Source organism: Coregonus clupeaformis, chromosome 23 (genome assembly GCF_020615455.1).
Source record: "Coregonus clupeaformis isolate EN_2021a chromosome 23, ASM2061545v1, whole genome shotgun sequence".
NCBI classification, from domain to species: domain Eukaryota; kingdom Metazoa; phylum Chordata; class Actinopteri; order Salmoniformes; family Salmonidae; genus Coregonus; species Coregonus clupeaformis.
This window is the reverse complement of record NC_059214.1, coordinates 5,633,038-5,650,275: the sequence shown is the minus strand read 5'-3', so window position 1 is coordinate 5,650,275 and position 17,238 is coordinate 5,633,038. Positions and strand designations below refer to the sequence as shown.

Sequence of the window (17,238 nt, the reverse complement as noted above, 5' to 3'; positions counted from 1 at the left end):
TCTCTGCAGCACTCTACCAATCAGGCCTTTATGGTAGAGTGGCCAGACGGAAGCCACTCCTCAGTAAAAGGCACATGACAGCCCGCTTGGAGTTTGCCAAAAGGCACCTAAAGACTCCCAGAACATGAAAAACAAGATTCTCTGGTCTGATGAAACCAATATTGAACTCTTTGGCCTGAATGCCAAGTGTCACATCTGGAGGAAACCTGGCACCATCCCTTTGGTGAAGCATGGTGGAGGCAGAGCAAAGTACAAGGAGATCCTTGATGAAAACCTGCTCCAGAGCGCTCAGGACCTCAGACTGGGGCAAATGTTCTCTTTCCAACAGGACAGCGACCCTAAGCAGACAGCCAAGACAACGCAAGAGTGGTTTCGGGACAAGTCTCTGAATGGGCTACAAGACCATCGCCAAGCAGCTTGGTGAGAAGGTGACAACAGTTGGTGCGATTATTCGCAAATGGAAGAAACACAAAATAACTGTCAATCTCCCTCGGCCTGGGGCTCCATGCAAGATCTCACCTCGTGGAGTTGCAATGATCATGGGAATGGTGAGTAATCAGCCCAGAACTAAACGGGAGGATCTTTTCAATGATCTCAAGGCAGATGGGACCATAGTCACCAAGAAAACAATTGGTAACACATTACGCCGTGAAGGACTGAAATCCTGCAGCGCCCGCAAGGTCCCCCTGCTCAAAAAAGCACATATACAGGGCCATCTGAAGTTTGCCAATGAACATCTGAATGATTCAGAGGAGAACTGGGTGTGTTTGGAGCAGGAGTAATGCTACCTATGACCCCAATAACACCATCCCCACCATCAAACATGGAGGTGGAAACATTATGCTTTGGGAGTGTTTTTCTGCTAAGGGAACAGGACAACTTCACCGCATCAAAGGGACGATGAACAGGGCCATGTACTGTCAAATCTTGGGTGAGAACCTCCTTCCCACAGCCAGGGCATTGAAAATGGGTTGTGGATGGGTATTCCAGCATGACAATGACCCAAAACACACGGCAAGGCAACGAAGGAGTGGCTCAAGAAGAAGCACATTAAGGTCCTGGAGTGGCCTAGCCAAATCTGTGGAGGGAGCTGAAGGTTCGAGTTGCCAAACGTCAGCCTCGAAACCTTAATGACTTGGAGAAGATCTGCAAAGAGGAGTGGAACAAAATCCCCCCCTGAGATGTGTGCAAACCTGGTGGCCAACTACAAGAAACGTCTGACCTCTGTGATTGCCAACAAAGGTTTTGCCACCAAGTACTAAGTCATGTTTTGCAGAGGGGTGAAATACTTATTTCCCTCATTAAAATGCAAATCAATTTATAACATTTTTGACATGCATTTTTCTGGATTTTTTTGTTGTTATTCTGTCTCTCACTTACCATTAAACCTACCATTAAAATTATAGACTGATCATGTCTTTGTCAGTGGGAAAATGTACAAAATCAGCAGGGGATCAAATACTTTTTTCCCTCACTGTATGTAATGTGATATTTTGTTTTACATTTTTAATCCATTTGCAAAAATGTATAAAAACCAGTTTTTGCTTCGTCATTATGGGGTATTTTGTGTAGTTTGATCAGAAAAAACAAAACAATTTAACCCATTAAAGCTATAACATAACAAAATGTGGAAAAGTGAATGGGTCTGAATACTTTCCCGAATGCACTGTATATTTCCTGGCTGTTAGCGTTAGCAATGTTTTTAATGGTGGTCAACGAGAGCTTGCTAACCAGCAATAGCAAACAATACAACAAAAGTATAATTTTGGATTAGAAAAACACTCACAACAAGCTCTGCATTTTAGGAATAACAGTAGCAAGTAGCCCTGGTGCACTGTTCCATTATTTAGCAATTAAGACAATATATTTTTTTATAAACTCAGATTTTAACATTGCCCTCATTGGCTTCCATGCGTTTGAAACGTGAGCTTGTCAGAGGCGTCAGACTCGAGCTTGCTTAGAGGCAATTGCTATCCACTGGAGCACTGCAATTGGTTGCTAAAAATTATGGGGCGGAACTTAGTGAAGGGTCAATTAGGTGTAGTTTGGCTTATACCTGCCATATATCCACATCATCAACACATCATGAAGCCTTCAATATACTCTAGGAATAGGGCAGAAATTAATGGAAAGGCATGTTGCAGTGCTGCGCGCTGCACTACCGACAATGCACCTTTCAAATGTAATGTATGCTTGAGCCGACGTCTGGAAAATTGTCAGTAGTGCAGTGCCCAGTGCTGCAAAAGCGCCTTTGAATTAATCCCTGCCTAGGTATCTATTGTTTTAGGTAGTGATCCTGTACTACATGCTTTTGGCACTGTGTTGCCAGCCTAGTATGTTCCTTGCCACAATAATAAATTTGTACTGGTGTAATTGGAGCCACCAGTGGAGCATGGCTGATTTAATAGGTCCTTTGTGGCTGTAGAACACACATTGGGCCTGTTAGGTAATGTCCATTGTATTGTTTTTACTGGTTGAGAAATAACAGGGCTAGCCTTGGCAGTGACACTAAGTCGCTGCATCCCAAATGGCACCCTATATAGGCCCTGGTCAAAAGTAGTGCACTATATAGGGAGCTATTTGAGCGTATGGCTGATTTAGAGGCACAGTAATGAGCTCTCCTTACCATTTGATGTAATGCAATTAGTACTGCATTGGCATGGATGTACAGTAAGTAGCACAGAGTAAGGGATGTGAGACATATGTATGGACACTTTGCTTCAGGAACTTGGCATTGTGATTTTGGCTGATACTGTGTTCTGTAAATGTATTTACAATTACATTTTAGTCATTTAGCAGACACTCATCCAGAGCAATTTACAGGCACAATTACAGTTAAGTGCCTTGCTCAATGATACATAGACACATATTTCACTTAGTTAGCTCTGGGATTCGAAGCAACAAACTTTCAGTTACTGGGCCAACACTCTTAACCACTAGGCTACCTGCTTATAATAACTACATATGTCAGCTGTGTGTTTGCTTCTATCTCAGTCTCCCTCCCACTTTTGTGATTATAGTTTCTCCATCGTTTATGTAGTTTCTTAGATTATTTTGTTGATTGACATAAAATATGGATGGATTATTTGGTCCACCTGCCTATTGATCTTACAATCACCACTTAACGTAACGTATTCACATATTCGATTTCAAACTATATAATGTATTATACAGTATCTAATGTGTGCATGTGTGTGTATGGTACTAGGTGTGTGTGAAGATGGTCCTTGTATATCCATAAAGTTTGTGCTCAATTCAGAATTTTGGAATTGACTCCCATTCAACTGATGAGTTGAAATTCAAATTGAAGGTTTTCTCCTATCCCAGCCTTTAAACTCTGTAACTGTTTTAAAGTCACCATTGGCCTTATGGTGAAATCCCTGAGGCTGACCAGTTTCCTTCCTCTCCGGCAACTGTGTTAGGAAGGATGTCTGTATCTTTGTAGTGACTGAGTGTATTGATAACCATCCAAAGTGTAATTAATAACTTCACCATGCTGAAAGGGATATTCAAAGTCTGCTTTTTTCTTTTTCAACCATAGGTGCCCTTCTTTGCACGGCATTGGAAAACCTCCCTGGTCTTTGTGGTTGAATCTGTGTTTGAAATTCTCTGCTCGACTGAGGGACCTTACAGATAATTGTATGTGTGGGGTTCAGAGATGAAGTAGTCATTCAAAAATCATGTAAAACACTGTTATTGAGCACAGAGTGAGTCCATGCAACTTTTATGTCACTTGTAAAGACACAGGTTACTCCTAAATGTATTTAGGCTTGCCATAACAAAGGACTTAAATACTTACTGACTCAAGACATTTCACCTTATCATTTTGTATTAGTTTGTAAAAATTTAGAAAAAACATAATTCCACTTTGACATTATGGGGTATTGTGTGTAGGCCAGTGACAAAAAAAAAACTATATTTAATCAATTTCAAATTCAGGCTGTAACACAACAAAATGTGGAAAAGTCAAGGGGTGTGAATATCCCCCCCCCAAAAAAAAAATGTAAAGTGGTTATCCCACTGGCTATAGGGTGAATGCATCAATTTGTGAGTCGCTCTGGACTAGAGCGTCTGCTAAATGACGTAAATGTGCCCTTGAGCAAGGCACTTAACCCTAATTGCTCCTGTAAGTCGCTCTGGATAAGAGCGTCTGCTAAATGACTAAAATGTAAAATGTAAAATGAATACTTTCTGAATTCAGATGTATCATCCTCATCAACCTCAAGCACATGCAAATAATTTACCATTATTTATCTAAAAGCTAGAATCCTTAGTTGCTACATCAATTTTTGGACTTATACATTAATGATGGTACACCACCCCTTTCACAAAAATGGATTGCTCCTACAGACAGTGAGTCACGTGGCCGTGGCTTGCTGTATAAAGCAGGCAGACAGGCATAGAGGCATTCAGTTACTGCTCGATTGAACATAAGAATGGGCAAAACGAGTGACCTAAGCAACTTTTTCACGTGGTATGATCGTCAAAGCCAGGCGCGCCGGATCCAGTATCTCAGAAACGTCCACCCTCCGGGGCTTTTCACGCACAACTGTGTCTAGGGTTTACCGAGAATGGTGGGACAAACAAAAAACATCCAGTCAGTTGCAGTCCTGTCTCCGAAAACAGCTCGTTGATGAGAGATCGAAGGAGAATAGCATGAATCGTGCAAGCTAACAGGCGGGCCACAAACAGACAAATAACAGTGCAGTACAAAAGTGGTGTGCAAAACGGCATCTCGGAATGCACAACTCATCGGCCCCTGTCACGGATGGCTATTGCAGCAGATGACCACACCAGGTTCCACTCCTATCAGCAAAAAAACAAGACAAAAGCAACTCCAGTGGGCACGCGATCTTCAACACTGGACAATTGAGGAGTGGAAAAACATTGCCTGTTCCTACGAATCCCGGTTCCTGTTGTGTCATGCTGATGGCAGAGACAGGATTTGGCGTAAGCAGCATTAGTCCATGGACCCATCCTGTCAACAGTACAGGCTGGTGGTGGTTGTGTACCGCTGTCCAATCTGCAGCAACTGTGTGATGCCATCGTGTCTGCATGGACCAACTTCCCTTTCGAACGTTTACAACTTGTAGAACCCATTCCCGGAAGAATTCAGGCTGTTCTGGAGGCAAAGGGGGGTCCAACCCGATACTAGATGGATGTACCTAATAAACTGTCTGGTGAGAGTATACTAGGGCAGGTTTTCCCAAACTCAGTCCTGGGGCCCCCCCTGGGTGCACGTTTAGTTTTTTGCCCTAGCACTACACAGCTGATTCAAATAACCAACTAATCATTTAGCTTTGATTGTTTGAATCAGCTGTGTAGTGCTAGGGTAAAAAACACAATGTGCACCCAGGGGGGGCCCCAGGACTGAGTTTGCGAAACCCTGTACTAGGGTGTCCAATCAAAAATGCATATTTTGACCAATGGGTAATTTAATATGTTAATTGTGTAGATACTCCTCTAAGAAAACTAATGGTCCAAGCCTCATGTCTATTTCATAATCCGTTCAAAGGTTATTAGAGTTTTTACCCTTGTAGAATGGCCAAAATTAGGGTGACTAAATCAGGTCAGAGAAAAAAAGTGGTGTAAAATAGCATTGCGTCAGCTAGGCTAGATGCTGTTCAAGAATTAAGGCTAACTGACAGGCTCAGCATTGAACTCGTCATATTTCTTCTATTGATTTTGAGACATGATGTAGTATTATCATATTTTCATATGAATACGACATTTCTGTTCTTTTTCTAAGATTTCTCACAAAAACAAGCAAATCGCTGTGAAATATTAACAGAGCACTGAGCGTATCGAAAAATAAATAAATAGCCTTTTACATTTAATTCAACTCGTGTCATTCTAATTGTACTTTGCAGATGACCACAGTAAAATCCTCAAAAGTTGCTGCGAGAAAACGGTACCACTCTGTACCGGGTGGACACCCTTTACTCTAAGCCTACACCCTATACACTCCACAATTGTGTTGAAAGTGTTCCACAGGGATGCTGGCCCATGTTGACTCCAATGCTTCCCACAGTTGTGTCAAGTTGGCTGGATATGGTTTGGGTGGTGGACCATGCTTGATACACAAGGGAAACTGTTGAGTGTGAAAAACCCAGCAGCATTGCAGTTCTTGACACAAACCGGTGCGCCTGGCACCTACTTCCATACCCCGTTCAAAGGCACTTAAATCATTTGTCTTGCCCATTCACCCTCTGAATGGCACACATACACAAACCATGTCTCAATTGTCTCAAGGCTTAACAATCCTTCTTTAACCTGTCTCATCCCCTTCATCTACACTGATTGAAGTGGACAGGTGACATCAATAAGGGATCATAGCTTTCACCTGGATTCACCTGGTCAGTCTCTCATGGAAAGAGCAGAGGGGTATTCCAGAAAGATGGTTTAACAAATTCAGGATTTCCTGAACATATCCGGCTTGTTTTAACCAGATGAGGGAGTCCAGGATTTCTTGGTTCCAGAACAGCTCCTTCTAGTTTAAGTTATTAGGCTAAGCGAAGCGCAGATTGGTTGATCTGATAACTGGTGCGTGCACGCAACATTCAAAAAGGTCCTCATGTTGATGACAGAAAAAACAATAGATATGGAGTCAAAAGACAGAGCCCAATATTTCACAAGTCTAGAACAAGAAACAACTGTAACAACATATAACGAATATGTTCACATATTTACAAAAAAATAAAAATAATCCAGAGAGGGAGCCTGGCAGAAATTTCAGACAGAGTAAATGCGCAAGTGACGTGGCACGATTCCAGTATCTAATAGGTCTAGCTTACACACACGGGTGATTAGTAATAATGCGTTCACTTTATAGCGCACTTTTATTGCAACACTGGTGATATTACGTTTCAAGGCTATGGCCTAATATGTAGGTTGTATTAACCTATGTCACAATTGCAATGGTATGCCCATTCCATAGGATGAATAATAATTTATTGAATTCATAGAGTGCTTTTCATGACAACACAGGCAACAATGTGTTCTATGTTTAGTTGTATCCCAATGGGAGTCACAGTAATCTGACAAAATAAGAAAGGAAGATCATTGACTTAAATGACTGTTTCTGAAAATGATTTGTTGTGTAGGCTACAGTATTCAATAGCTACCTGTTTGTTTTCTATTCACATAGTCTCCTTCATTTGGTCCAGAGGGTCTTTGAATGGGGGAATATGTGTCCCTGTCACGTTCGTTCATAGACGGGTCAGACCAAGGCGCAGCGTGATATGCATACATGTTTATTATAACGAATAAACACAACGACAAAACAACAAACTAAATGAAACGTGAAGTCCAAGGTAGACACAAACAACATACCTTACACGGAACAAGATCCCACAACACACTAGTGCCAATAGGCTGCCTAAGTATGGTCCCCAATCAGAGACAACGAGCGACAGCTGCCTCTGATTGGGAACCACACCGGCCAACATAGAAATACAAATACTAGAATATACAATATAGACAATCACCATATAGAAAATACACACCCTGACTCAACAAATAAGAGTCCCCAGAGTCAGGGCGTGACAGTACCCCCACCCAAAGGTGCGGACTCCGACCGCACAACATATACATAACAGGGTAGGGGCCGGGTGGGCATTCCGCCTCGGAGGCGGATCCGGCTCAGGGCGTGACGACCTCTCACTCTTCGCCTCCCCGTTGCGCCCCTGGTCTGGTCTAGACCTCGGCGCGTTGCTTCCCCTCTCCTTCCTCCCACTATACTCCAAGCCCTGTCTGGACCCTGGTGTGGGAGACCCCGAACCTGGAGAGGAGCGGACTGCTCTGGCTCCGGAGTGGAGCCGCTGACCGGATCTGGACTGGACCCCGGTGGAGCGGACTGCTCTGGCTCTGGAGTGGAGCAGCTGACCGGAGCTGGATCAGGCACCAGTGGAGCGGACTGCTCTGGCTCCGGAGTGGAGCCGCTGACCGGAGCTGGACTGGACCCCAGTGAAGCGGATGGCTCTGGCTCCGGAGTGGAGCAGCTGACCGGAGCTGAACTGGGCACCGGTGGAGCGGACTGCTCTGGCTCCGGAGTAGAGCAGCTGACCGGTGCCGAACCAGGCACCGGTGGAACAGGCACGGGCCGTGCCGGACTGGACACACGCACCACTGGCTTGGTGCGAGGAGCAGGAACAGGCCGGAGCGGGCTGGCGACGCGCACCACTGGCTTGTTACGAGGGGCAGGAACAGGCCGGGCCGGGCTGGCGACGCGCACCACTGGCTTGGTGCGAGGGGCAGGAACAGGCTGGAACGGGCTGGCGACGCGCACCACTGAATTGGTGCGAGGAGCAGGAACGGGTCGGGCCGTACTGGGAACATGCACCATTGGCTTGGTGCGAGGAGCAGGAACAGGCCGGAGCGGGCTGGCGACGCGCACCACTGGCTTGTTACGAGGGGCAGGAACAGGCCGGGCCGGGCTGGCGACGCGCACCACTGGCTTGGTGCGAGGGGCAGGAACAGGCTGGAACGGGCTGGCGACGCGCACCACTGAATTGGTGCGAGGAGCAGGAACGGGTCGGGCCGTACTGGGAACATGCACCATTGGCTTAGTGCGGGGAACGGGCCGGGCTGGCGACGGGCACCACTGGCTTGGTGCGAGGAGCAGGAACGGGTCGGGCCGTACTGGGAACACGCACCACTGGCTTAGTGCGGGGAGCAGGAACAGGCCGGACCGGACTGGCGACACGCACCACTTGCTTGGTGCGAGGAGCGGGACTGGGTTCCTTTATTAACCCCCGCTCCTTCTGCTGCCTAACCAGCTCCTCTCGCCGTGCCTCTACACTTTCCTTCTCCCTTTTAGCCTCCTGTAGCGCCCCCCTCTGACCGAATAACTCCTGCTCCCTCTGAACCAATAACCCCCGTAACATGGTGGCCTCCTCTCCTAACCTGCAGATTCACCCTTCCACGGCCTCCTGCTGCCTCGTCGTCCACACCGTGTGCCCCCCAATTTTTTTTTATTGGGGTTGCCTATCGGGTCTCCGTCGTCGGCACTGTTGGCACTGTTTCTCCTCTCTATACTGGGCCTCCACTGTCTCCTCCCAAGGACGGCGATCCATCCCAGCCTGAATCTCCTCCCAAGTCCAGGATCCCTTACCGTCCAGGATCTCCTCCCAGGTCCAGGCTGTCTGCTCCTGGACACGCTGCTTGGTCCTCGTTTGGTGGGATCTTCTGTCCCGATCGTTCATAGACGGTCAGACCAAGGCGCAGCGTGATATGCATGCATGTTTATTATAACGAATAAACACAACGACAAAACAACAAACTAAACGAAACGTGAAGTCCAAGGTAGACACAAACAACATACCTTACACGGAACAAGATCCCACAACACACTAGTGCCAATAGGCTGCCTAAGTATGGTCCCCAATCAGAGACAACGAGCGACAGCTGCCTCTGATTGGGAACCACACCGGCCAACATAGAAATACAAATACTAGAATATACAACATAGACAATCACCACATAGAAAATACACACCCTGACTCAACAAATAAGAGTCCCCAGAGTCAGGGCGTGACAGTCCCATCTATAGCACCAATGACGCTTGGAAAATCTGCGGGATGAATGATGCTATTTATAATTTTTTATGTATTATTATGAAATTAGCAAAGCATCGCTGGCAGTCAACTGACCGCAGCCTACTCTACCTGCAATTCTGTGAAATACCTCCTTGATAATATGAACAGCTTGATGGCCAGGGAGTGCAACAAATCTCTTCAATGCGAGGCAGACTTCTTACGGCTCTACACACAGTTGCCTTGCCAAATAGTTCAGCATCGCCCATATTGTACAGGAAATTTCCAGTGGCAAAAAATTGCTAAGCAATACACAGAGTTTGTATAGCAGTCAAAGCGAAACCACATTGGGTTACGTTTGCTATATATGGGTTGAGTAAATCTACCAGATATATGAGTGATTGTGTGGAAATCTTCTGAATAATCGAAAGGATGTATTCGAGGTTCAATAATTTGTTCCCTTTGTAAAGCACGGCGAACAATGCAGGCTCCGATGTCAAGTGGATTTTCCAAGGTCACAGGTCACAGATGACTAACAAGAATCGGATTGGCAGAGAATTGCTGTATTTATTCAACCGGACAGGCTAAGATCAAGTTAACCTAGTAGGTAGCAGGTTTGCTTCAGAGCATTCGTTGCTTTGGTTTCTGATCAGGCTCTCTTTCAAGCTCTCTTTCTGGAGATGGAAATTCTGAGTTTGCACAAGCTTTGGTTTGAAAGATCTCACTAAGTCACTAATCCGGCTTTCTGGATATACACACAGTGTATATCCAATGATTCTTGAGCTTAGTTCAACTGTCGTACCCCATCAGAACCCAAAATATAAGCTTGTTATACTCCAATGTTTGTAAACAAAGTAAATGTAAACAAATACTGTATAGCCTCAAAACATGGTTAAAACTATAACTTTGATATTATGGATGGTCAGTCCTTGCATACATACTGTAGCTCTCACTTTGAATTTGAGAGTGATTACATTTTTCTAGGCCCATCCCTCAGCTTTTTACCAAAACACAGGCAGGGTGTTCACTTTGTTATTGTTTCAATTAAGGATTCCATCTTTACATCATACATAATCTTAAATCATATCTTAATTTGCTGATTATGAAACACCACAGCAGACTTGCATACTACTTAGAATAGAGTATTGGTCATGAATGCTAAACAGTTCCACACTACCGTATGCAAAGTGACAACTTGTTGACTCTGTAGCGGGATAGCGGACGGGACTGTATACTCACAGGAGTTACTGTTGTCATCCTTGGTCCCATCAAGAGAGCCATCTGGGTTCATTTGCAAGTAGTATCCCTGCCTGCAATATAACCTGGTCACTATACCCTTGAGCTGGGGATCTGAAACAGAGAGAGAGAGAGAGAGAGAGAGAGAGAGAGAGAGAGAGAGAGAGAGAGAGAGAGAGAGAGAGAGAGAGAGAGAGAGAGAGAGAGAGAGAGAGAGAGAGAGAGAGAGAGAGAGAGAGGGGAGGGAGGGGGAGAGAGAGAGCAAGAGAGAGGGAGAGGTTAGCAAGAGTATACAAAGAGTTAGCTCAAGATAATTAATAATTTCAACCGGAGGAGAGAGAAGAGGTCCCACACAAATGCTGCACCAACAAAACACCTATACAGATGAAGGATTTTAACTTGAGCCAGTTTTCTACAGCAGAAAAACTATCCTGCAGCAACAGGACATGTGAATTATAACGTGGATAATAATGGAGATTTTTTGTTATGGAAAATCAAGTCTGACATTTGAAAGTGGAAATGTCAAACTTTAGAAGCATTTTTAAACATTGAATACACTACAAGCTTGCATTTCCTGCAACAACAGGATGTTTATATTAAGATACGACATCTGTATACATAAACATAGAGCAAACCTTCAAATCTCTATATCAACTGTAATATACTGTAAGTGTAGAGAAGGAAGATAAAGGATTGCAGAGTAAAGTGCAAGCTCAAGTCATTTTCAAAATAGAATAATTTAACGGAAAATTAACTGTGGATGTTTGAGTGAGATGTTTGTATTGGAACAGGCAGAGAGCTTTTAACCTAGGGAATCTTCCTATATCGTAACAAGAACTGCTTCCACCCACCCAGAGGTCTTGCAGTGAGTTCTTTATATGTGTACATTTTCTATAGAATAAGAATTGCATAGACTAAGAAATGAACTGTGTGTGTGTGTGTGTGTGTGTGTGTGTGTGTGTGTGTGTGTGTGTGTGTGTGTGTGTGTGTGTGTGTGTGTGGGTGTGTGTGTGTGTGTGTGTGTGTGTGTGTGTGTGTGTGTGTGTGTGTGTGTGTGTGTGTGTGTGTGTGTGTGTGTGTGTGTGTGTGTGTGTGTGTGTGTGTGTGTGTGTGTGTGAGTGTGTGTGTGTTTATTGTAGGTATGAACATACAAGTCCATCTGTTATCTTTCAAAATTTCCAATGCTGAATTCGACCTTGTGGGTGAACAAACCAATATTGAAGGAGAGTAAAGAACATTCGACATTACAAGAAAGCCATGTGTGAGGAGAAAATATTTCTAATGAAACAATCATGAAAGTCTCATTTAGCCTAATACCCACTGATGAAATATGACCCTCTTGATGGAAAAGGTCTGATGTACTAGGCTAAATGACTAAAGAGAAAAATTATCCTCTCTGAATTCTGATGTTAATTCTCGACAATCTAAGGCGATCAGGCTATTACAATGTAGTATATCTTTATAATACCAACATATATCCCCATCCCTATTTTTAAGCATCCCAGTGAAGTTGCCTAAATGTATCTAGTTTTAGCAATAAAGAAGTGGTTTTCATTGAACGTCCAAGTTTATTTCAGGAGTGGCTCATGGACATTTGGACTATGTCCCAAATGGCATTCTATGCCCTATGTAGTGGGCTACTTTTGACCAGGTTCCATAGGGTTAATTCTCCACTTTAGGCCCCTTGGTTGGACTGTCACATTTTCTTCCCATTCTTTTTATCAGTCAATGGAATCAAACAAACCTTCGTCACATCAATAACGAAAGGACTGTCTCTTTCCCATCATACGGTATTCTTCGTTTAACAGACACGGTGCCACAAGGTTACCTGGGCATCAGACAAAATAGATCCTTTCATGTCTGAATTGGCAAAAAATGCCAACCTTTCATTGTCCCATCAGCTGTCTGCCTGGCTTCATACTCTACCACTTCAAAGCTCCAAAGACCTTAACTATCAGGCTCACACACACACATACACATGTATGGACACAAACACACACACACATGGATGCACACAGAAACAAACGTAAATACACACACACACACACACACACACACACAGACACACATACAGAATGAGGACGGACCCTGATGAGACTGACAATTCAAAAGGAAGGAACCCGAGTGCAAAGGGAGTGAATCACATTGGAGAGGATGCAAATGGTACCAAACCATTAATGACATCACTCTCTCTGTCTCTCTCTCTGACTGTAGAGTATGGGGCACTAACGCTGAGGCAGCGTAGAGACTGCATTAGGATTTCCAGATGTCATTAATTTATATCCACATTTATGGAGACTTCATATGCCAGTTCAAACACGCACACATGCAAACAGGCGAACACACTAAGATGGCATCCTCCAATCAATTAAAGACTTTGATCAGCAGAGTTTAAAACAATCTGGGAGAGTGAGATTGATTCCTCAGACAGTTCAGCAGGGGCCGATCTGTAATAATTAAAATGGAAACTGGGAGCTCGCTGCGCTGGCACACTGTGCGCAGAGGCGCGCGTGTGTGTGCATGTGTGTGTAAATGTGTGTGTGTGTGTGTGTGTGTGTGTGTGTGTGTGTGTGTGTGTGTGTGGCGCACGCGTGCTTGAATTTGTCTGCATATGTGTGTGTGTGTCCTTCAATTTCTGTGCGTGTATACCTGAATTTGTGTGTGTGTGTGTGTGTGTGTGTGAGTGTGTGTGTGTGTGTGTGTGTGTGTGTGCGCATGCATGCGTGCGTGCGTGCATGCACAATCACAAGCGCACAGGTGAACTTTCCTCTTCCAACATGTTATAAATCATTTAGTTTTTCAAGCCAGGTAACCCGTGATACAAGTCAGTATTCAACGTCCATCCGTGTCTGAGGTATGTTATGTGCAAACCGGCCACTAGGGGCAACAGTGAGCGTTGTTACCTTCAAGTAGGTTTTGATTTTGCTAGGGTGTTGTGGACGGGGATGGTAGATGGGAGGGCGCATCTGCATCTGATTTCAAAGGTTGCAAGTTTGAATCCAACGATAGAAAGTAGTTTTTTATATTTTTCAGAGTTAATGCCTAACCTTGAGAATTTGGAGTTTAATTCCTGAACCTAACCCTAACGTTAAGATTCGGAGTTAATGCCTAGACTTAACCTTAAACACTTCAAATGTGTCGTTTGGAACAATTTCAAAAGTTGATGTTTGAGAAACATGGATGAACGTCTAATCCTGGCGTGAGATTGTGAGAGCTGGTTGAGTTTTGCTGGTCACTCCACCTTGGGTAAAGGAGCAAGAATATCTTCTGTAGCCCAGGCACTAATCCCCCCACTGGTTCTAAAGTGATCCCAGTTTGATAATAAGACCAGAGTAACCCAGCAAAACCATAGCTGAGATGCACATCCAGAAGCTACATTGAGAACAATGCAGAATATGACATACTGGTTTCCGTAACCCTGTAAGTAGTCTTCACAATAGACAAGGTAAGACAGCAATCCATGCTTTAATTTTGTTTACCTGGCCACTTACTATTTTGTAATATGGTTTACTAAATTCATAATTTTCAACAGGGCAGAAATTGAGCGTTTTAGTCCTTCAGTATGAGTGGAGTGGAATGGCTGGGGTCTGTATAAGCACTTTGTGACATCTGCTGATATAAAAAGGGCTTTATAAATAAATGTGATTGATTGAGTCTGAAGAACTGTACTCCTATCTATAATGCAAGCCTGTGTCCTCAGACTGAATATCGAATACATTATTCACAATTCCCAATTGAAGGCGGACATTCATGTGCACTGCTACATGTGTTGCCGTGAAATGTTAAGTTAATGGCCTCTTTCACACGCATACAGTACAAACAAAGATGTGGGTATTACTAGCACACCACTATTGAGAATAATGTGTATTCTCAGACTTAAGAGTTGCAAGGCTTTCAGTAACTTAATTGTCATTCAGTGCAATGAAACCTTTATGATAAATCAGCACCAAACAAACCAAACTGATTAAATAATGACATTCTCTATTACTATAAAATGCAATATTAGTCACTATTCTATATTACTACACAATGAGTGTACAAAACACTCTTTCCATGACATAGACTGACCAGGTGAATCCAGGTGAAAGCTATGATCACTTATTGATGTCACTTGTTAAATCCAGTTCAATAAATGTAGATGAAGGGGAGGGGACAGGTTATAGAATAGATTTTAAGCCTTGAGACAATTGAGACAAGGATTGTGTATGTGTGCCATTCAGAGGGGGAATGGGCAAGACAAAATACTTAAGTGCCTTTGAACGGGGTATGGTAGTAGGTGCCAGGCGCACCAGTTTGAGTGTATCAAGAACCGTAATTCTGCTGGGTTTTTCACACTCAATAGTTTCCCGTGTGTATCAAGAATGGTCCACCACTCAACTTGACACAACTGTGGGAAGCATTGGAGTCAACATGGGCAAGCATCCGTGTGGAACTCAATATTAGGAAGGTGTTCTTAATGTTTTGTACAGTCACTATTCCTATCTCTCTGTTCTTATACTGCCATACAAAAACTCTGCAGGGGGGGGAAATATGTATGTGAGGGTGATATAGTAGTCATGTGTCTTAAGAATGACACTGCGTTTTCTCTCTGAACTGAGTGACGGAAAGGGGCTGAATAGAAATGGGGTGGATATACTGTACTGAATATATTGTGAAAATCCATGCTCTTCAAAACCTCATTCTGCACATTCCTCTTTCTGGATTTATCTCTTTATCCCTCTCTCTATGTCTCTCTCTGTCCCTTTCTCTCTCTCTCCCTCTCCCCCCATCTCTCTCTCTCCCTCCCTCTCCCCCCTTTCTCTCTCTCCCCCCCTCTCTCTCTCCCTCCCTCTCTCTCTGTCCCTTTCTCTCCCCCCCCCCTTTCTCTCTCTTGCTCTCCTTAAATGTAATTGTCTCAATAGAGTCAAACATTGTGATTTTGCAAACGAAGGGGTGGTCAGGGTACCCTTCTCTCTCCCACACAGACACTGCAGTGGTTTTGCAGCTGTATGCACATCAAACACACATCAAACCCACCTTCTGCTGAGTAGAAACATTGGTTTATGAAGTAGGGGTATCCCTACCTAGCCCTCTGTCTCTCTCTCTCTCTCTCTCTCTCTCTCTCTCTCTCTCTCTCTCTCTCTCTCTCTCTCTCTCTCTCTCTCTCTCTCTCTCTCTCTCTCTCTCTCTCTCTCTCTCACACCAAGTGTAGAAAACCGTCACACCTATCAAAAATAGTCTGACCCTTTTTCTCTGGAGTAGAGTTGAATGGCGGAAACCCGCTTACCGATATTTACAGCCCAAAACCACTCACTTTTCCCGGGATAAATAACTGCAAAAAAAAAACGGTAAATTATAATTCATTATTTATATGAACAGCATGGCGTGAAATGGAACTGTTAAATTATATGCAATGTCTAAATATGACTTCTCTACGGCCTCTGCATGATGAATCAACTCTCAGGGTGGGGACAGACAGCCCATCACAGTATGGAACACAGTTCACAATGCATGTAGACCTACGTATCATCTCATCATGTTAACTTTTTTCTTGTGACAGGTAGGCCTACATTTGCTGCAGCCTAGCCTATTCTACAGTGATATAAAGACAGAATGCGCTCTCTAATTTACCCATCGCCATCTGGCTTTCGGGGGTCACCTTGTTTTTTAATTGTAAAGATTTTATTTATTTATTGCAGCTGCAGAGTTTTAAAACAGTCTATAACTCAAATAGTGTTGCTTTAAATCAGTGCACGGGCAAGCACTCTCTCACAGTCTTTCTCTCTCTCCATCAACTCCATTCAAATTGCATCCAAATTAGATCATCCTGTTCTAGATTGATATATAGCCCACTATATAGACGTCCTAGCCTACCTCTTTCAGGTAATACATTAAATGCCATATTAGCCTTATATTTAGCTAATTAATTATTGGTTATTCATAATAACTGTCACGTGGTATAATGACTTGAAGGCAGGAATACATATTAGGGGTTTAATTTACTCCACCCAACACAAACACGTATATACAGTGGGAAAAAAAGTATTTAGTCAGCCACCAATTGTGCAAGTTCTCCCACTTAAAAAGATGAGAGAGGCCTGTAATTTTCATCATAGGTACATGTCAACTATGACAGACAAAATGAGAAATTTTTTTCCAGAAAATCACATTGTAGGATTTTTTATGAATTTATTTGCAAATTATGGTGGAAAATAAGTATTTGGTCAATAACAAAAGTTTCTCAATACTTTGTTATATACCCCTTGTTGGCAATGACACAGGTCAAACGTTTTCTGTAAGTCTTCACAAGGTTTTCACACACTGTTGCTGGTATTTTGGCCCATTCCTCCATGCAGATCTCCTCTAGAGCAGTGATGTTTTGGGGCTGTCGCTGGGCAACACGGACTTTCAACTCCCTCCAAAGATTTTCTATGGGGTTGAGATCTGGAGACTGGCTAGGCCACTCCAGGACCTTGAAATGCTTCTTACG

The 17,238-nt window shown here is 43.7% G+C and overlaps 1 protein-coding gene across 1 annotated transcript in view; it reads right to left on the bottom strand.

Annotated features, from left to right (window-relative positions):
- LOC121536615 (fibroblast growth factor 14-like) overlaps positions 1 to 17,238 on the bottom strand; it is a 146,691-nt gene that overhangs the window by 116,173 nt on the left and 13,280 nt on the right. Inside the window, exon 2 of the mRNA XM_041844016.2 lies at positions 10,773 to 10,883. Within this exon, the coding sequence (XP_041699950.2) occupies positions 10,773 to 10,883 (111 nt within the window). The remainder of the gene's footprint in view (positions 1 to 10,772; positions 10,884 to 17,238) is intronic.